General features: G+C 41.9%; 1 protein-coding gene across 5 annotated transcripts; it reads right to left on the bottom strand.

Moving 5' to 3' along the window:
• Window positions 1–1107: 1107 nt before the first annotated feature.
• Window positions 1108–19220, bottom strand: smarca4a (SWI/SNF related, matrix associated, actin dependent regulator of chromatin, subfamily a, member 4a). Of its 5 annotated transcripts, none has more exons than XM_044050572.1 (34): window positions 19114–19220; window positions 16818–17081; window positions 16516–16648; window positions 15061–15510; window positions 13144–13242; window positions 12787–13042; window positions 12347–12473; window positions 12047–12220; window positions 11610–11783; window positions 11342–11509; window positions 11202–11252; window positions 10623–10753; window positions 10002–10062; window positions 9767–9891; window positions 9469–9616; window positions 9217–9380; window positions 8263–8329; window positions 8060–8170; window positions 7712–7954; window positions 7471–7584; window positions 6993–7100; window positions 6784–6870; window positions 6615–6661; window positions 6337–6503; window positions 5622–5785; window positions 5240–5506; window positions 4653–4730; window positions 4326–4544; window positions 3974–4233; window positions 3163–3268; window positions 2960–3061; window positions 2611–2758; window positions 2390–2529; window positions 1108–1787 (listed from the first exon to the last, which is right to left on the bottom strand). In XM_044050572.1, the coding sequence occupies exons 2-34, from the start codon at window positions 17037–17039 to the stop codon at window positions 1755–1757; spliced, it is 4944 nt and encodes a 1647-aa protein (XP_043906507.1). In that variant the 5' UTR covers window positions 17040–17081; window positions 19114–19220; the 3' UTR covers window positions 1108–1754. The 5 variants fall into 5 exon arrangements, with proteins under 5 accessions (XP_043906507.1, XP_043906509.1, XP_043906510.1 ...); XM_044050574.1 differs by having other exon boundaries at window positions 2626–2758; XM_044050575.1 differs by having other exon boundaries at window positions 5279–5506.
• Between the last annotated feature and the right edge of the window lie 611 nt (window positions 19221–19831).

Raw genomic sequence — 19831 nt, 5'->3', positions numbered from 1 at the left:
TTGAACCTATGTCAGCTATAGGATTGGCACCTTTTAGACAGAAAACAACAAATCCATCTCAACCTTCGAGCTAAAACATCTTAAACAAGGCAATCGGAAACACAGACAGACAGACAGACACGCAAAAACCTTCAAAAACAATACTTCACTCTGAAGTGACAATACAAATGACAAGTATTAATACACAAAAGTGTCCTTGTGTAATGCATAAACATTACACAGAACCTCTGTTACGTTGAAGAATATGAACTTATATCACAATGATATTGTCATTGTAATGCACTGAATTCTGGGTAACAGGTTTTCCTCCTGGTGGAATTGCACTTTTTAGTTTTCTGCCTTCATGTGTTTGACTCTGGGGGAAGGAGCACTGTGACATGATTAATTATTATCATTATTATTATTACGTTGTAATAATAGGATCAGTGTTGATCTTATCAGACTACAGAAGCCTCTTCCAGCTGACCAGCTTCACTCATTCATTTGGCAAACTTTAAGCCACATTAGTATTATTTTTCAAGGACCTAATGGAATTCCTGGAATTATTATGATATTCTTTTCTCTTTTTTTCCCCTCGCTCTCTCAGGACTGTTGATATCTGCACTCTCTCTCTCTCTCTCTCTCTCAACATTCAGCCTCTGAAAAACTTCAGAATTGTAACAGATCTCTCGGTGTTCGCCTCCTCACTCCTTCCCATATTTCACGCGCACACTAAAATCCTTGAGCGTGATTTACCGTACAGTCGTGCCTCAAGCTTCACTTTTACTCGATGACTCATTCAAACTAGAATGTAGTGATGTGGAAATCTGTGCTTGTATCAATTCCAACTTGTGTTCTTCAGGAAGCTTGTGCAAGAAATGACTGAGAAGTTATCCCACAGCACTGACTCAGCATGAATTAAGACTATTAGTGTGTAGAACGCACGTGAATTATCTTCATTTGGTAGAAGTTGAAGAATAAATATACTTTATCTTTTCGAAGTATGGTTCACAGTGACTGTGTGGGGAGTGTGTTCTTCGTACGCCATCTAGTGGTCACATGTAATGAGTGCAGTCCGTAAAAGCACCAGGTTGATTCACGAGGGAAATGAGTAGTGTCAACAGCAGATTTATTATGAGATGCCTTTATTGTATTTTTTTGGAATCCAGTGACACCGACACAAGAAAATGGTCCTGTCCTTCCCGCCCCTTCACATACACAACCTGAGAGGGAGGGACTGCAGCGTGGGGATGTACCGTGATCCCGCTTGTAGTCTTAAATTAAACACAGAGATAATAGTGACGACACATCCAGGTGCATTTCCACAGACACGCACGACATGCATTCAAAAAGAGACTTCGGGGGAATGCAGTGACTCCTGGTTCACATGTACGCGTTGTCTCAAAAGTAAAAGGACGACAAAAAATTAATACCATTTTAAAAAAACAGCTGACTTTATGGCCCACGATCAGTCTATAATTCAGGCTCTGTCATTTTCCACTTACAGGAGAAAACAAAAAGGCAAAGAGACACACTACTACTCATACTGGGGAGAAAGGGTTTAAATATGGAAGTAGAGGGTTCATAGCTTTCATATTTTTTTTTTAATTGGTTTTTAATTAATTGTATACTTTAATGAGAATACAACAGTCTCACTAAAAATCAGCTCATCTAGGTAAAACTAGGCCTTTTCCACTGGCTGTCTCCCTGCTGTATCTAAGTAAAATATATAAAGTCCAGTAAGGGGCTCAGGGGGCCGTTCAGGTCCGATCTCTTCAGTCCTCGTCGCTGCCGCTGGCTGAACGCTCCTGAAACAACACACATACACAGAGATGAGTCAACGTGGACTGAGAAAAGAAACTGGATTAAAAGATTTATGTCCGACTTCTACAGTTGACAAACAAGGCCCTTTAAAGTCAGAGGATTTATTTACTCAATGATTGCTTGGCCAATAACATATTCACAAATGTCTAGATGTCTAGTTTTCAGACAGGACAAAGAAATAAAGATTAAATGGATTTTGTTGTTCTTCTTTGGGAATAACAAACAACGAGGCTGCAACTAATGACTGAAAGTGTGAAAGAGGGTATGTTTTTCCTTAATTAATTTACCTTTAATTTACTTCACAACATGTAAAAAGCAAGTTCAGAGTCCAATATTATGATAGGAAAATCCTTGTTACGTTTAATCCAACATGAATGAAAATATAACAATCGCAAAATAAATGATTCATTCATTAACATCCAGTTTGAGTAAACGATTAAATGCAAAATCAACCATTTAACTGAAGATGCTCGTGTAATTTAAGTGATTATATGTATTAAACCTTTAGCCTGAGTTATGTGCCCTGATTCTCAGGTCTCTCTGAGTCACAGGGATTTTGTTGTGGTGGGTAAACGTGTTCTCTCACCTCTTCCTGTTCGTCCTCACTGTCATCGTCGCTCACCACAGGTTTAGCGCGGGCGCCGCGGCCCCTTCGCCGCTGTCCTTTTCCTCCACGATCGCCCTTTTCTTTCCGGCTCAGCTTAATCTTCACCTTTACTGAGCGAGCTACGGGGGGAAAATGGAAGATTGTAAACTTTGCACCACTTTATTCCTGCTGATGTTTTATATTCACTGTTCTGCTCGTACATTTTTCAAACTCACATTCAGACTCAGAGCCTTCGTCTAGCTCCTCCTCTTCTTCCTCACTCTCCTCTCCTTCGCTCTCGTCGTCCTTCTCGATCTTCTGTCTCACGCTGGTGAAAACAGACTGCAGCACGATGGAGTCCTCGTAGATCTAAGACACGGTAAGAGAAACGCAAGATCCCTGATTCTGGCTTCTTACAAATTTTGGTGAATCTCAGATGAACCTAACTATATATACATATATATACATATATATATATATATACATTTATACACATACACATATACATACATACATATATACATACATACATATACACTTTGTGCGTGTGCACACTCGGGCTGAACTCACCAGCGACCCCTCCAGGTTGAAAGTCTGGGCATTTTGACAGAGCAGCATCACGTCCTTCTCCAGGTCGTTCAGGCTGCGATACTTATGGCTCCTAATCCTCTCCTGATGGAGTGAGGGAACGAGGGAAAACACAAGTCAAACACAAGGTAAGGGATAAAATGAAAAAAAAGAACAAGTCTTTTATTCCATTTATTCTATATTACCTTAATCTTTCTGAAGTCCACAGGTTTTCGGATGAGCTCGTAGTACTCGGGCAGCTCCTTGCGAGAGGGCAGCTGGATGAAGACTTCACTGAGCTGTCGTCCGTTACTAGAGAGAGAGAGGGAACCAGTGTTGTTAGGATGTGACACTTCATAATCCTGCAGTTACCCACATTCACTTTTTGATTGGCCCTGACTCGACTAGGAGCTGTGAACGAAAAGCTCCACTCATGCCGACATTGAGTTTCAACCTCAACAGAAATCATTGTTTGTTGTTTGAGTCGTACTGGAAAACTGAAACTACTACAGTGGAGGAGAGAATTCAGCTTCCCGTTTACACCGACACGTGCATGTCCAGAGTACATGAATGGTCATGTTACATGTTTTGGGGTGTGTTAATGTGTGTTTACACCAAACATGATTAAAATCCGTTGTGCACAGTCAATGCAAAGCATAACTCATCATGACTTCTAACTTGTACTAAAAATCCAAATAACTTCAGCCATGGTTGTTGGTGAAAAGAAATCGCCACTCTTCCTCTTTCCTAATCCAGTAATATGATGCAGATTTATGGAAATCGTGCCACTTGCACAACAGACATGAATTGCACACAACTGATCTTGCGGTGTTGCACAGTTGTGAATTACGCGGAAGTGAAACACTCCTCAGGACACCAACTGTTACATCTGAAAATGCCGTGTTCAAATGAAAACATGGTTGTATGGATGTAGCTTCAGTAGGTTTAAATGTAGGTACATACTGTGTACTGATATCCATTACCCATAAGCCTGCAGAGATGATGTACTATTCTCACCCATCCTTATATTTGATGACAGCATCAACAGTCTTCTTCATCTTCTTAGTGAGGGAAGCCGGGTTGGGAGAGAGTTTCTCGGCAGGCGGGCGACCGCGTTTCTTTGCCTTCTTCACCTCCTCGTCCTTGTCCCGCCCTCGTCCGCTGCTGGAGCTGGGCGTGGCCGGGCCATCGTGGTCGCGGTCTCTCTTGCGCTTCCTGGTTGTCTTTTTGTGACGCACCTCCTCTTCGATGTCTTCTAGATTGCCTTCTTCTATGGCCTGTTTTGCAAGAATTCAGGTCAAAATAGTCAATAACGACTGACATAATATTGACAAAAAAAAAAATGTTGCCAAAGTTGTCGAGATCCCACCTTGAGCCACTGTTTCTCAGTGAGCGAGTCACTGTAGTCCACCTCCTTCCGTTGGCGGGATCCTCTGCCGAACATCTTCTCCTCCTCTTCCTCACACGTAAGCCTCTCAACCTCGGCGTCGTCTTTCAAAATCCAGCTGGGCATATCATCTTCTTCCATCAGACGAGGCTTCCTCTTCGGGTTTCGAGCTTCCTCGCGGCGTCGGTCTAGATCCATGCGCTGGACAAAAAACAAAACAAAAAAAAAACAAGCATCGAGCTGATGTTCAGTGGCCTCGAACTGTAAAATGTGTAAATATCTAAGAAACAAAATGGAAGTGGGACATACCATGAATAGTTCAAACTCTTCTTCACTTCTGGCAATCATCTGATTGACAGTCTCATCATCGGGAACTTCGTCCTCCTCCTATGAATGAAAGAGACAAGAGTATGACAGGAGGCTATCAGCAGATGTATGAGGACGCTCAGAGCCAACTCTCTGAATCAAAGACCAACCTAATAAAGTAAAACATCATTAAGAACTGTATTAGATTACATTATTACAGCACTATAGTGTATGCATTGTCACAAGTTAGTTATCTGTAGGAATGTTAAAATTGGAACATTTACAAGTGAAAAGGTTTTCAGTCAACAGCAGAAAAATGAGAAAAGAAAAAAAAGGGAAAGTCTGTATGTTAGTGTAGGAGATAAAGTGTTATATTAACCATTAAAGGTTTGTGCAGAAGCAGAAATACAAAAAGGGAGAAAAGGAGAAGTCTGGGTTGATGAATGCTCACAAATCCTGAGGAAATAGGGAAGTAAGGAAAAAAGACGGGGGTGGGGGGGGAGAAAAGAAAAAAGTATGACGAGGTGGGACAGCGCACAGGTAGATGTGGGTGGGTGCGCAATGTACGGACAGGATCGGATCACACCCACCCACGCCCCCCTACTGCGGCAGCCTCCTCGAGCCCCGACCTCGTCCTGTTCCTCGTGCTCCAGAATGGCCTGTAAGAAGGCGCGGCGCTCACAGCCTGAGGACTTCTGGTCGAACATGCCGGCCTGGATGACCTTCTGGTCCACGTTCAATTTGTACTTGGCTGCTGCCAGGATCTTCTCCTCCACGCTGTTGACCGTGCAGAGGCGGAGGACGCGCACCTCGTTCTGCTGACCGATTCTGTGGGCTCTGTCCTGTGCCTGCAAGTCCTGTGTGGGGAGAAACGAGTGATTTGTTAGGTGGTGTGTGCAGGGGCAACGCAAACTATATTCTTTTGCAATAACTTGAGACCTGTGGGGAGGCCAACTGGTTTTTTTGCAGTACCTGATGTGGGTTCCAGTCGCTGTCAAAGATGATGACTGTGTCAGCAGACTGCAGGTTGAGGCCCAGGCCTCCAGCCCTGGTACTAAGCAAGAATACAAAGTACTCAGAAGCTGGGTCATTGAATGTCTTGAGCAGCATGCCACGGTCCTCTGCCTTAGTGGTTCCTACGGGGGAAGGTGAAAACATCCATGTGAAAAAGTGAATCCAAATCGATTCATTAAAAACATTTCAGTGTTTCCATTTATCTTGTGAAGCTGCGATAAACTGTTAATAACAAAGCTAGCGAGGAATGTCCCCATCAGTGTTCAACTTACTATTATCTACTGATACAAGATCTCCATTTATCTCAATAAAATAGATAAATAATCTGTACGACTGCTGTGAGGCTGCAGAGTGTTGGTCTCTCCGTGCGCTAAACCAGCACTGTGATTGTGTATAACGTCTAAACTGCCACCAAAATGGTAAAAATGTTGCTTCTCTGTTGTTGATCTAGTAGTTCAAGGTTACATTATGTACAAACACAAACAAGTGTAGCAAACATGCGCACGTCAAGTGGATTGAAACAAGGCATTGTCTTAAATTATGAAACACAAACACAGGTAACAGGCAGTAATAAATGCAGCAGGCCTAAACGACTGAGGTGATTGCAGATCTTCCATCGGTTAAAAAATGCACACAAACAAATGGCTCAAGCCGTGGGAGGAACATTTCTCACCATCCAGACGCAGGTACTTGAAGTTGCGGAATCCAAAGTAGTCCTCCATGATGGTCATGAGTGTTGTCATTTGACAGAAGAGCAGCACTTTGTGTTTGGTGGCCCTCAGCTTGGGCAGGATACGATCAAGTAGCTCAAACTTCCCAGAGGAGCGATACAGGTCGGCTCTGGACAGACAGACAGACAGACAGACAGAAAGAAAGCATGAGCATCAAGTGAGCCAGTATGTAACAGACATCCACAACTACACAATACACATAACTTCAAACTTAACATACCCAGAGACTACTCCCCCAGTATACCCAAGATGCTCAGAGAAAGACTCCTGGAAAACAAAAAGAGAAACCAAACGGTGCATTAGTTTTGCTCAAAATTCAACATTTATTTTACTTATTCAGTATACTGAGTGTACTCATACTACATAAGCATAGAAGTGTCTTCTGGTACCTCAATGTGCTGGAACATGTAGGGATGGTTGCAAATCTTTCTCAGCTGCATGATAGTGTTCATCAAGGTCTTCGTGCCTCCTTTACCCTGGGATATTAAGAAGAAGGGAATAGAGAAATACACCAGTTAGTTTCCAATGATTTCTCTCTGAGCTTTAAAATAAAAAATAAAAGGAAATAAAATGTTACAAGACATGATCCGCTCCTTACCTTCTTGTCTTTTTCTGACCCATCTGTGAGCAGCACACCCTTAGCCTGCATGTGTCTGTACAAAACCCTCTGTAGGGCTGACATGTCGCACTTTATCACATACTCCACCTAAACACACACAAGAGAGGAAAGACTGAGTTTGAGAAATGCAGAGAAGATCTATGTGATGGCTAAAATAAATGGTAAATGTAATTTACAATAATAGTAATACAAAAAAAGTAATACAATATGAGAATTATACAGTTAAATGTAATAAAGCAGCTTTAATACAAACTGAATTTTAGGTCTACATATTAGAGACAGTCAGAAGTGGCAGAAAAGTAATGAAAACCAAATATAAACTGGATCCAACTGAACAAACCACTGAAAAGACTAATTGTAATTGTATGTATGTTAAATATCCAGGACGTTTTATTAATAAGAATCTCAAAGGAAGTGCCAAAATAAGCAAGTAAAACCAATCTGCATGCAGCCTGACCTTCTCAGGAAGCTGGGCCTCCACTTCCTTCTTGAGTCGGCGCAACAAGAAAGGTCGGAGAACTTTGTGTAGACGACGAATAATCAGAATGGTCTCTTCTTCATTTAGGTCAACCTTGAGTTAAAACGCAAAAAGATGAAGAAAGTACAAGAGGGTGAGGAAGATTTTATCATTTTTAAGCTAAGTCATGATAAGCAGAGGTTCATGTAATAAATATTATTTGTGACTATATGATTATTACCTTCTCTCCAGTCATGGCGAAGGGGGCGTTAAACCACTGTTCGAATGTGCTGCAGCTCTTGAAGATGGTGGGCAGGAGGAAGTTGAGCAGGGCCCAGAGCTCAGGTAGCTTGTTCTGCAGCGGTGTACCGGTGAGGAGCACACGCCGAGGGGCCAAGTAGTGCGTGTTCAACACCTGAGTCAGCTTGCAGTGGTGGTTCTTCATGCGGTGGCCCTCGTCCACGATCATGTATTTCCAACGCAGCTTTAGAAAGAGACACAGCAGCATTTAGGAGTTGGAAAGAGGAATGTCACGTAATTGTGAGAATAATGCGTGACCTCAAAACTACACCTGCGGACACTTCCTTACCTTTGCTAGCACTTGTTTATCTTTGATAATGTACTCGTAAGTGGTCAGCAGTACATTAAACTTGCCACTGCGCAGGATTGGAACAAATGCACGCCGAGCAGCTGGAGACCCCTGCAATTGAAGAAGAGAACCCTGTTACAGCTGATATTTGTATTCAAAAAATATTTTTATTTTAACACAACATTCAAGTCGGAGGCACTGACCTTGTACGAGACCTTGACCACAGATGGCGCCCACTTATCAAACTCATAAACCCAGTTTGAAAGAGTTCTGGGGGGAAAAACAACAACAAATGTGGTTTACAATAGTTTCTTCTTTAAAATATGAATGTATTAACACTGAAGTCTTCAGTTCCTCTGTGTATAAGCATTTATTGCAATAAAAATGTTCTTTGGGAATGGAAACAATGGCATTACTTGTATGCTGAGACATAGAATTCACTTTAGAAATGTTTTATGTTCAGTTTGTGTTGTTCCGCCTATTTACAGCAGTGTTGTTTTCGTCAACGATGGCGAAACTATTTCGATATCGATAACGAGATGGTGACGAGATGAACATGGATCTTTGATGACTAAAACATGACGTGTGTGAGTTTTCATTGACGAGGCGAGAATGGACTTAAATGTGAGTGGGTGGTCTGTCAGACGTTCAAAATGCATGACATTTCTGCTTATAGCGTGTGTAATCTGTCAATTAAAACCTAAAAATTCCTTGGTCCTTGTTTCAAGACGGGTGGGGTGGGTTGCCGACATCGCCGCCGACCCCTGGTGCCCGATTTACGTGGGTATGATGAAGTAGGGCATCAATTCATGAAAAAAACAGTTGAAAATAGTTGGAAAAAAAGTTGAAAGGTTTCGTCGACTAGAACTGGACTAAAACTATCACATATAGAAATGACTAAAATTTGGCTAAAACTAATACGCATTTTAGTCCAAAAGACAAAAACAACACTGATTTAAAGTCGTTACTGTTGCCTCGATCTGTCTTGACATAAAATGAATCACTTCAGAGAGAGTTCTGTGGAGCTGATAGACTTCATCCACATTCATGGTTTGAATGGAACAAACATTTCTTGGTATTTTCATGTTACGCACTCAAAGTTAGTGTTTTCACACTGTGGGCCCACAAGGACCGATGAGGGTGGTGTTATGACTCACGAGAGAGGTACAATGATGAGGAAGGGTCCATTGATGCGCTTGTACTCCATGAGGTAAGTGATGAGGGCAATGGTCTGGATGGTTTTTCCAAGACCCATCTCATCGGCGAGGATGCCATTCAAGTTGTTGTTGTACAGGGACACCAGCCACTCCAGACCTTTGATCTGAACAATTAAACAACCACGTAAGACTTTTCTACAGATGAGAACAAGACACTCCAATCTCCTCTTTAACAAATATGTTCTCCTCTACCTGGTATTGCTTGAGCTGGCCATTGACCAACAGTGAGGACTGTTTATCCACTTTCTCGGTGACCGCATGGGCCACAGCGTAGTAGGACTGCAGGCCTCTGTTGAAGCTTGCGTTACCGTACTCGTCGTCTACATCCTGCTTGGCGTGTCTGGAGGGCGAGAGACAAAATACAGCGAGATGTCACGCGTGAGAACATGAGATAGGAAGTTGACTGTAGCTTTGCACGATTTGCATGATTTACAAAGACGACAATAGAACATGGGCTAATAACACTGGGATCCCAGGCATTCCATCTTACTCGATGATGTGCTGGACATCCACTTCAGATACTTCTTCACTGTCAGGGTCTGGAATCTTCTTCTTCTCCTCTGCTGCTGCTGCTGCTGGAGTTGCAGTGGAGTGAGGCTGCTCCTCTTCCTCCTCCTGAGGGAAAAAAACATCAAATACAACAAAGAGAAATGTGAGAAAAATGTCGGCAGGAAAATTGCAAGTGAAAGGTTTAGCTTTGGTGAAGAGCTCAACATGTTATGTACCTCATCATCTTCCTCTTCCGAGCCACTTTCTTCACTGTCCGAACGCGGCGCTACTTCATATCTGTGGAGAAGCGTACGAGCGTGTAAGGGGACAATACTAAAAAATGTACATTTTAAAAAGCACAGGAAGGAGGATGGAAGGGCGACTGCTTGTTGCAGAAATAACTGAATAGGAGTCTATGGGAAAATTTGCCTCTTCTCACTTGATTTATAATGTCAGCATTTTCCTGGTCTCAATCACTAGTATTTCAGGTCTTCTTCAATAGAACAGACAATTTTGCAGATTATGTTCCAATTTTAGAGGGAAATAGATGACAAACACTATGCATACCAGTGGACACCTTTGTGATTGACAGCAGGTATTGTCCAATAGGTGCATGGGTGAAGGTGTCTGTGATTTTCTTGGTTGCAAAAACTGACACGGCACTGGTCAAATCAATACATACGTTTTTGTGCAATGAGAAATAAATTTGACATAGTCTCGTTAGAAATCTAAACAACTTAATTTCTCATCACATCATTGGTGTAGCAGTATTAAAACAAGGGAGCGCACATGGGATAGAAGTGTCTACATCAAACAAAGTGATCATCTGTTGTGTAAAAGCAAAGTGTGACACGTACCCTGGGTTCATCTCAAGCCAAGTCTCTAGCTGACCAGCCTTAGGTGCTTCTACCCCAGTCAAGATATTTCCACTGTCCACATGGATGACCTTTACTGGTAGGTCGCTCATTTGACTGGTCTCATCTAAGGGCTGGGAGGAGAGAGAAAAACATTGGGCTTTGTTTACCAAAACACCTGGAGAGATGTCCTTATGCAGTGCCCACAATAGATTTGGGCACAAAATGGCAGCTAGATTCATGATGTGTCCACTATCTGCTTATGCAGAGTCCTGCCATGCCTTTATTTATACACATAATGATGTAAAGTGAAAGGAGCACTGTGCTCAACACAGATGTTGAAAATTAAACATATTAAATTAATTGAATTGTATACAAAATCCATGGAAGACACACTTTTCTTTAGCATGCCCAATCACATGCATTTAATCTTTGTGCGAGTTGCCAGAGTAACCACGATAGGATATCTCGTCCGTCTTTGAACTGTGGAAGGCAGTGTATTCACATTCATCTGGTCTAAATTGTTGTTGCCTAAAGTCATTAAACAAATGGATGTTAACATATTATTATTATTATTATCACCTCTCCATCAGGTCCCAGAGTAGCAGCACCATCCTCAGGAGCCTCTGGCTTCTGAAACCAGACAAAAATTCCGGTATTTCAAAAAAACATGCAATTAGAATTTAAAGACTTACTATGAAAACACAAGAAAAGACATTTACCTTCTTTTTCTTCTTCTTTTTCTTCTCTTTGAGAGCTTGTACGGCTTTATGGGCACGCACCAGCTCAGTGAGATTGGCCACGTACTCGTCTGTCTGCTGCAGCAAGTAGGCCAGACGCTTGTCTTTCTTCTGGTCAATGAGTTTACGATAACCTTCTTCATCTTCAGCCTGGTAAAAGGTTCACAGAGGGGTCAGTTGCTTGATAAATAAACATTCACAGTAACTGAATATAAGGTTTTGATTAGTTGTATATAGATTTGAGTCGCACCATAAGCCTCCGCATTCTCTCTTTTTCAATGCGCTCGTTCTCTTTCTTCTGTTCGCGCTCGGTGTTGGCATGATAGGTGGCGACAGCTTTGGTGGCCTTCTGGAGCTTTGCTGTGATGGAGCGATGGTACTCCTTAAAGTCCTTGGCGTGCTGCAGGATGCTGTTGAGGTATTCCTGTCAGAAGAATAAAAAAATATACACCGTTATTTAATTTAAAAAAACTGAAATGAGGCTCTTTATGCTCGCCTTTAAACTTGGGTATTCAGGTTTTTTCTGTTAATAAATATGATCGCCATTAAACCATCATCAGTGGGTGTGTTTTATTATTATTTTTCTTGATCAAACCAGTAGGTTACAACAATAACAACACATTAGCTTTGTTAAATACACTTAAGGAATGGTAAATAAAAAAATTTTGACCTGTTAAACCATTTTACCTGGTGTTTCTGACGACGTTTCCTCTCCTGTTCGATCTTCTGTTGTTTTTCAAGCTTCTCTGTGATGCGGGCCTCGCGTAGAGACTGACGTTTGCTGCGTTTGTAGGCCTTTGCGTTAAGGGCTGTTTCCAAAGCAGTGTCACGCCGCATGCAAACCACCACCTCCTGACGCAGCTATAGGCACAAATATGTCACATACCATGATAAAGACAATCAGATCCTCATGAAACTGTAATATTAGATTGTGTACTTAATTAAACGATCAGATAGGCTGGATCATTAATTTTCTTTTATTCCTACCTGTCTCTGGAAGTTAAGCAGCCTCAGGGCCTTGAGCTCTATGTTGGCCTTAGTACGCAGGTCACCAGCTAAAGAGCCGGGCAGGTTCTCCAGCTCCTGGATTCGATGAGCAATGCGGGCCTGCAACCTTAAAAAAACACATATTGTTTTTTGTTTTTTTTTACAAAAATGACCATAATTTTAATAATTAATTTTTAATAATAAATAATTTCATTACTTCATACACATAAACACAGCCATGCAGCTAATTATTACATTACTATACTCTGCATATACCTGCATTGTTTCCAAACTCATACCCTACAAGGGTGCTTGTAAAAGAAAGGGTAATGTATTTCTATAGGACCCATACATTTGTTGAAGAAAAAAACCCTTTGCTTTGTAGTGCTACGAGAAGACAATTCACACTGTTTTCCAAAACACCCAACACACTGCCTTACCTGTATTCCCTCTCCTGAAGGATCTCCACTGGGTCCAGCCCACGGGGTTTTTGAATTGGGGTTATGCGGTTTTGCTTCTGGTGGAGCATCATAGGGGGAGGCTGGGCAGGCTGGCCTGGGGACTGTGTCTGAGGGGGCATGACAGGGGAAGCAGCAGGAGGCACAGAGGGAGGCGCAGGGGACGGTCTGCCAGTGGGTTGAGGTGGAATCAGCTTCTGAGGTGGGTTTGATGGAGCAGCAGCATTCACCATAGGTCCTAACCAGCACACACACACACACACAAGTATGAAGAGATAAGTTATGCTGCACAATAACAGAGCAGAGCATTGATTGAAGTAGGCCTCAAATCAAGTTTACCTTCGGGCCATGATTTAGGAGGTCCATTGTTGGGCTGGCCTTGCATACCAGGGGGAACGCCTGCAGGTCCAGGAGGTGCCATGTTGGGGCCTACCATGCCTGAATCAATAATGTAAAAAATGTATGTGTTATATTATGATCATTTTGGAGGATTGTGTCATGATTGTGTCATTTGGCATAAAACCTTTTCCAAATCAAATATGCAGATCACTGCGCTGTGGCGACCCCTAAAGGGAGAAGCCAAAAGCAGATGAAGAGGAAAGATGGCTGTCAATAGATGATCTGTGATGTATTGATCCAAGTTAATCAAGCCAATTAAGTTAAGTGTGTCCATTAAGTCAAGTTATGCCTAAATGTTTGCTGTTTAACTAGAAAGGTTGATGTGTGAATCAGTGAAAAAACAACATTACTGATGGAAATGTTCCATGTCACTTTAGAAATTACATACGACAACGTATGCTGTGGGGAATAAGAAAGACTTTACAACTGAAAATAAGTGCCAAACCTTTCAAAGTGTTTAAAACTGCTTTTCAGTTGATAGTGATGATAAGAAGGGTAGTAAATAGAAGGGTAAAATAAATTTTAAAAAAATTAAATGCTGCTGCGTAGGGCTTTATAAATCGATTATTGAATTAATCGCCAACTATTTTGAGTGTTATTTCAATAATTAAAACAAGCTTTCTGATTTTTCAGCTTCTAAAATATGAAGATTGTCTGGTTCATTTGCTCCGTAAAACAAAGAAATCATGAAAACTGAAACATTTTGGTTTGTGGACAAAACATATTTCGATATTTTATGAACCAAACAAGTACCTGATTTAACGGATAAATCGATTATGAAAATAATAATCGTTAGTCAGTTACAGCCAAACTGCTGTAAAATTAAAGATGGCACTAATCAGCACTAATGTGTTAGACACTTTGCAGTACTTGACTGCTGCAGGTAAAAAAAGAGACCTCCATAGAGAACAGGCTAAAGAGCATGAGCACATGCAAATAAAGAGGGAGGACGGCAATTTATTATTTTAATTTGATGTAACATTTTAGAGAGAACTCATTAATATTGCACTCATGCACAGGGAGTCTGCATGTCTCCTTTAAGAGGGAGTGGGAGAAGTAGGTCCGATCATGTCAGGTAGTTGACATGGACTCTCATGTCATAAAAGGGGAGCTATAGAATGCAATTAATTGTTTGTTTTTTTGACGTGTGAGCATATTTTTCTGTGGTTACTTGATTGAGATAAACCCTGAAAGCACTAGCAGTAATATTAATAACGGTATACATTTTCACATAATCGGTGAATGTCTGGGCAACTGAACACAAACAGTTCAACCACCAGGGGTCATTGTTGAGCTAACAAATGACTTGCTTTCTTTGTTTCAAGCTTCTTTTACAAATTTGCTTGGGTACAAGTTTGATCAAAATCACAATTAATAACAAGACCTGCACGCAGGTATAATGAGGCTCCAAGCCTTGCCCTTGAGTGAGAGGTAATCGACATTGCAATGTATCAGCTTTGTAATGGACGAGAAGTAGGATTATGATCTAGGTATGATGGGGCTCCCAAGCCTCGTCCTTTAATGTTTATGTCCTTTAATGTTACGTGAAACAATCAAAATGTGTTTTTTTTACATAATGAAATAATCCGAACTAATACAATTAGGCTTCCAGCATTGCTGTTAGTCACTTTGTGCCCTAATAAGAATAAAATCTGAACAAAAACCGGGCTTGTCACAGGATGTCATGCTATGCTATGCATGCGTTGGCTCCCAGTCCTAAGCAGTGACTTGGGGCCCCAACAAGAATACAAGTCAGAACAAACACAAAAGAGCTTCCAGCACCACTGTTGGCAGCTTGGAGTCCTTCATACACTTCCATACACTAAAAAGGCATCCAGGAGCCTTTCTTTGGCTCACCATGTGGTGGTCTGTTGTAGTTGGCTGGAGCTGGTCCCGGCCCAGGCCCAGGCCCACCAACAGGTCCTGCAGAAGGTGGCATGTTAGGCACCGGCTGTTGCTGCATCCCTGGCATGGGCCTCTTCCCTTGCACAGCCATCTGCAAGTGCTCTGGTAGAGGCTGACTGCGTGTCAGCATTTTGTAAGCCATTATCTGGGCCCTGAGTTGGTGCAACTGGTTCTGGTTGAAAGGAGTGGGTCCACCTGCACCACCAGGTCCACCTACTGGTCCAACTGGAGGGGGACCACCACGGTTAGGCTGACCCATGCCCTGATTGGGATCACCACTGCCCTCCATAGGTCCTGCCCCGGGACCAGGCGGACCCCCAGGCATCATGGGGCCAGAGGGAGGGCCGTTGGCTGGGACAGGGCTAGGTGCATGCTCTGACCCACCCAATGGTGAAGGGTAACCTGTGGAGCACAGAACAGATGCATGATGGGGCACGCCAAATATTAAGCAATAACACTTGGAAATGTCCTCACATTCTCAAAAATAGAGCAATTACTCTGCGAGTCTGACTAAAACTTGACTTTTAGCCCGACTGAACTAGTACTAAATTTACCGAATTTCTCAAAACAAACACACCCAGATCATGCTGAGTCGATTTACCATTGCATGTGTACACTGGAGTAAACGGGACTAGATGATGATGAGAGAACTATAGTGTTGAGAAAAACAATGAGCAGAATCCAGCCTGTTACTTTATATGTTTTTATGTTTACTGTTAAATGTATGCAGTTAGTATAATTGAATACCTTAATATATTAAAGATAATGGATGTTGAATGGTGCTTGGCTTGGTTCCAACAAGCTGCAAGTTTCAGTTGCTTTGGTCTGTGACAAAATATGTCAACCACAAAATTCATGAAAAGGTCATATTGCCACCTAGGGTAGCAGAGTCAGACATTCTTTATTCAATAAAGCATGTGTCTGTGTATAAATGGCAACCAAAGCTCAACTTAACTCAGCATGGAAACTTAATGAGTGACTATAAGCTACATAAACAGTTAAATAAAAACTGAAAAAGGTGCTTTGATGAGTGTCTCTCCCTTCTTATCCTCTGTTGCTTACTGACTGTGTGGGTTGTATTGAAGTAGCTTCTTGTCTGGAGGGAAAACCCCTAAGCTCCGCCCCGCCCACCGCCCTGCCTTCTGCTGTTTGCTCATGCTGCCATATGAGCAGCAAAACAAGAGGAACCGGCTAGATGGGAGCTCAGTGATCACACTCGGTCTATGCAACAGTGCTATCAGTCCATACTACTTGGTGCTTCTCTGGAACAAAAAGGATGTCTACAATTTCAGCCTCTCGTCACGCACCGTGATTTGACACCTTAATGAATTGTATATTTCCACAAAAATATTAACGTGAGAATGTAGTTTTTAGGGTTTCTTTCCTGGTGAGAACTGGATATGTTACCTTGGGAATGTTGGTCCATGGGGCTTGGAGGAGGTCCCATACCACTGTGTCCCCCTGGTCTCATGCCCATGCCCTTCATCTGTCCATAGCGAGGGTCATCAGGCATTCCCTTCTCATGCATGGCTTCCATGGGCTGATGAATAGTGAGAAAATAATCCTTATCAAATTTGTTTGTTTTTTAAATTTAAACTTACAAACATATTTTTACAAGATAGTGTGTAAAAACTTTAGTGTATAAGATGAAAATCATATTTAGATTCAAACTGTTCAGCTGATACTGAAAAATCTCAAGTATTCAGTACTTTGTGCATCTGGTGCATGTTGTCCTGAGGATATGCTGAGGGTCCCTGTGGAGGGTGAGGGTGTACAGATCCAGGAGGTCCTGGGCTGGGCCCCATCATACTGTGGGCTGAGCCTGGTGAGGGTCCCGGGCTTGGTCCCATAATGCCTCCTGGAGATGGCCCTGGGCCTGGGGAGGGTCCAGGCCGAGGTGTCCCTACCATCGGCGGGTCAGGAGTGGACATCTCTCAGGGGAAACTTGAAATGACTGGCAGCAGCAAGGACCCCTGGGAAGTTAGATGAAAACAAATTTAGGGTGTGATAATGATATGTACACACATATGTGTGTGTGTGTGTGTGTGTATATATGTATATATATATATATATATATATATGTATGTGTATGTATATATATATACATATATATGTACATATATACACATATACGCGGAATGTGCCATGTACACAACTGTATGAATCTGAATGTACAATTAAGAAAAAACAGAGGTAGTGCAGGTCAGTGCAGTCATAATTCATGTTATATAGAGATGAAGTGTGCTGACTTAGTTAAATAGCAGATACTCTACAAATTGAAAACAATGCAAACCATGACCATCGTTATTTACAAAAAAGGTGACTGTCCTTCCAAAACAAAATGACATGTTTTCTTTAGCACACATTCACCAGACAAGAATGGATGTGCTCTGCTGCACAAAATTTGAAACTAGGGCAGCAACAAACTAGTCATCTTCCAATTTAAGGATTCTTTGTTTTTATAATTTTTTATCAGCGGTGAAAAAAGGTTGTCACTAACTTCCCACAATCAAATATGAAGTCTTCAGATTGCTTATTCATCTTGACCAACAGTACACAATACACAAGCATACTTAAACCACTTCAAGAATTCAAGAAAGGGGTTGCAACTAGTGTTAATTATTTTCTCGATTAATCAGTTAGTTGCTTGGTCCACAAAAATGCAGAAAATGGTTTGAAATGTTAACTGGTTAGGGTTTGGTTTAGGAAAGGTTTGATGGTCCGACCCAATACTTTAAAATAGCAACATCTTCACCGTATTATCAGAATTGCTGGAAACAATAGTTGAAACCACCTCATTAAGCTAATTTTAATGGCTGGAGATTGAAATGGTTTAAATTCATCAAATGAATTGATTAATTTCTAAACTATAAGTGGTGGTGCTGCTATTGTGCTTTAATACATGATGGCTGGTGCTTTGCAAAGAGCAAATCGCAAACCACAAATACCAAACTCAAATCACAAATAACAGAACTTCAGCTGAAGAGTGGATGACATTCTGTTGTGAAGAATTATGCCTTTACATTTGCGCTATCATACGGCTATGGGGAGTTCAAATTCGGTTGTTGAATGGAGGAAGACTGAATCCCCCAAACTGATAAAACATAATAAAAGCCAGGTGGTGAGTCGAAGTAACGGATTCACAGAATGTAAACAGTCAAAAACACTCACTCCATTGGTTACAAATAGGTGAAAAACCCCATTGAAGATGGAGCTGCACTGTACAGTAAACAAACTATGCGGATACAGAAACAAACGTGCATGTGTGAAATGCTGAGCGGCCACCTGAACAAAGTAAAAACCCCATTCGCTCACTTGTTACAACGAGTATATTTAGAAGAAAATAACTGCCGTGTTAACTATTATTAGCATTATTAGCTTCGCTAACGTTAGCCAGGCCTAGCCGGGTTCTATAGTTGACGCTACATTACGTCAATTAAAGCCCAACATTTCAACCTCTCGTCTCTCAAACAGTAACACGACTTCGGTTGGTTTTTACTTCACAACTGACTGAGACTTAAAATAATTATTAAGTTCAGGTAAAGCCACAAGGAACACTTAAACAATCCACTCGCAGGCTCGGTTAAAAGCGTACAACTCCATAAGCTGGCTGCTGACTGTGGCTAGCATGCTAACGAGTTAGCCTTAACGGCCATGCTCTCCCAGGCCGGTTCTGTAGAAAATTGTGCTGTTTGTGGACATGTTGGCGCAAAAGCGGCGACATGTGAGCGGGGAGAGCATCCCTTCATCGCTGGAGATGATTGATCCAACGCGCCTCCCGTACCCTTGGCTCAGCGCTCCGCTCTGACTACATTTCCAAAAACAAATTTCATTCATTGCACAGTGTCGCGCCACAGCGGCAGCGGCAGCAGCACTGTAATGTCGGGTTCATCGTTTTCTCAAACAAAAAAAACACCAAGTGAAGACACATTTCTCCTCTAGCGGCAGGGGAAAAACGGAGGAAAAACGTCGCTTCATCCAGTCACAAAGTCACACTTTACTTACAAGAGTGGTGAAAGGTGATGTTTGATTCCTCACCGGTTTCAACGTCTCTCGGTTTTCCTCCTAGCCAGAAACAAAGACCGACCTACCCAGTTGGTTTTTTTCCTTCACCCCCTCCTCCTCTCGGCAGATTGTATCGCAGGGACCGGCTTGCACAACTCAACAGCGCCTCCTATGCTTGTCTCATTCACTTCCCGCATGCTCAGGCAGGAACGAAAGAGCGAGAAGCCGGCGACGGCGTGGGGGATGGGGCTTTCATCGAGCAAAGCACGGTTTGAAGGACACGTTGACTGTATCATGAAAAATACGTGCTTTACACGATAAAAGCTCCAAGATAAATGTTAGGAAAAACCCGCAACGAAAATAACACGAGGCTTTTTGGTGTAATTAATGTTAACGTGTGGTATTCGTGTTCTTGTATAAAACACAAAGTATTCGACTCCCGTCTTCTTTGTCTTTCGTCCTTTTTTTTTGGTGTTTTACGTCGGTTGACATCAGTAATGTTGCATTAATGTCTCCTGAATCCATACCTTAACTGTGCTTATTGATTTAATAATGACTAATCAAACTAAACTCACTGTTGATTAATTCACCAATCGTTTTGTCTTTAAAATGGAAGCAATTCGGTTAATAAAAATTAAATGTCTCAAAATATTTTTTGTTTATTAAATACTAAAATATTGGGAAAACAGTAGCCAGAGTTTTTTGTCAATTGACTCCT

This window comes from Solea senegalensis, linkage group LG19, assembly GCF_019176455.1.
Source record: "Solea senegalensis isolate Sse05_10M linkage group LG19, IFAPA_SoseM_1, whole genome shotgun sequence".
NCBI classification, from domain to species: Eukaryota; Metazoa; Chordata; class Actinopteri; order Pleuronectiformes; family Soleidae; genus Solea; species Solea senegalensis.
This window is presented reverse-complemented; position numbering and strand designations above follow the sequence as displayed.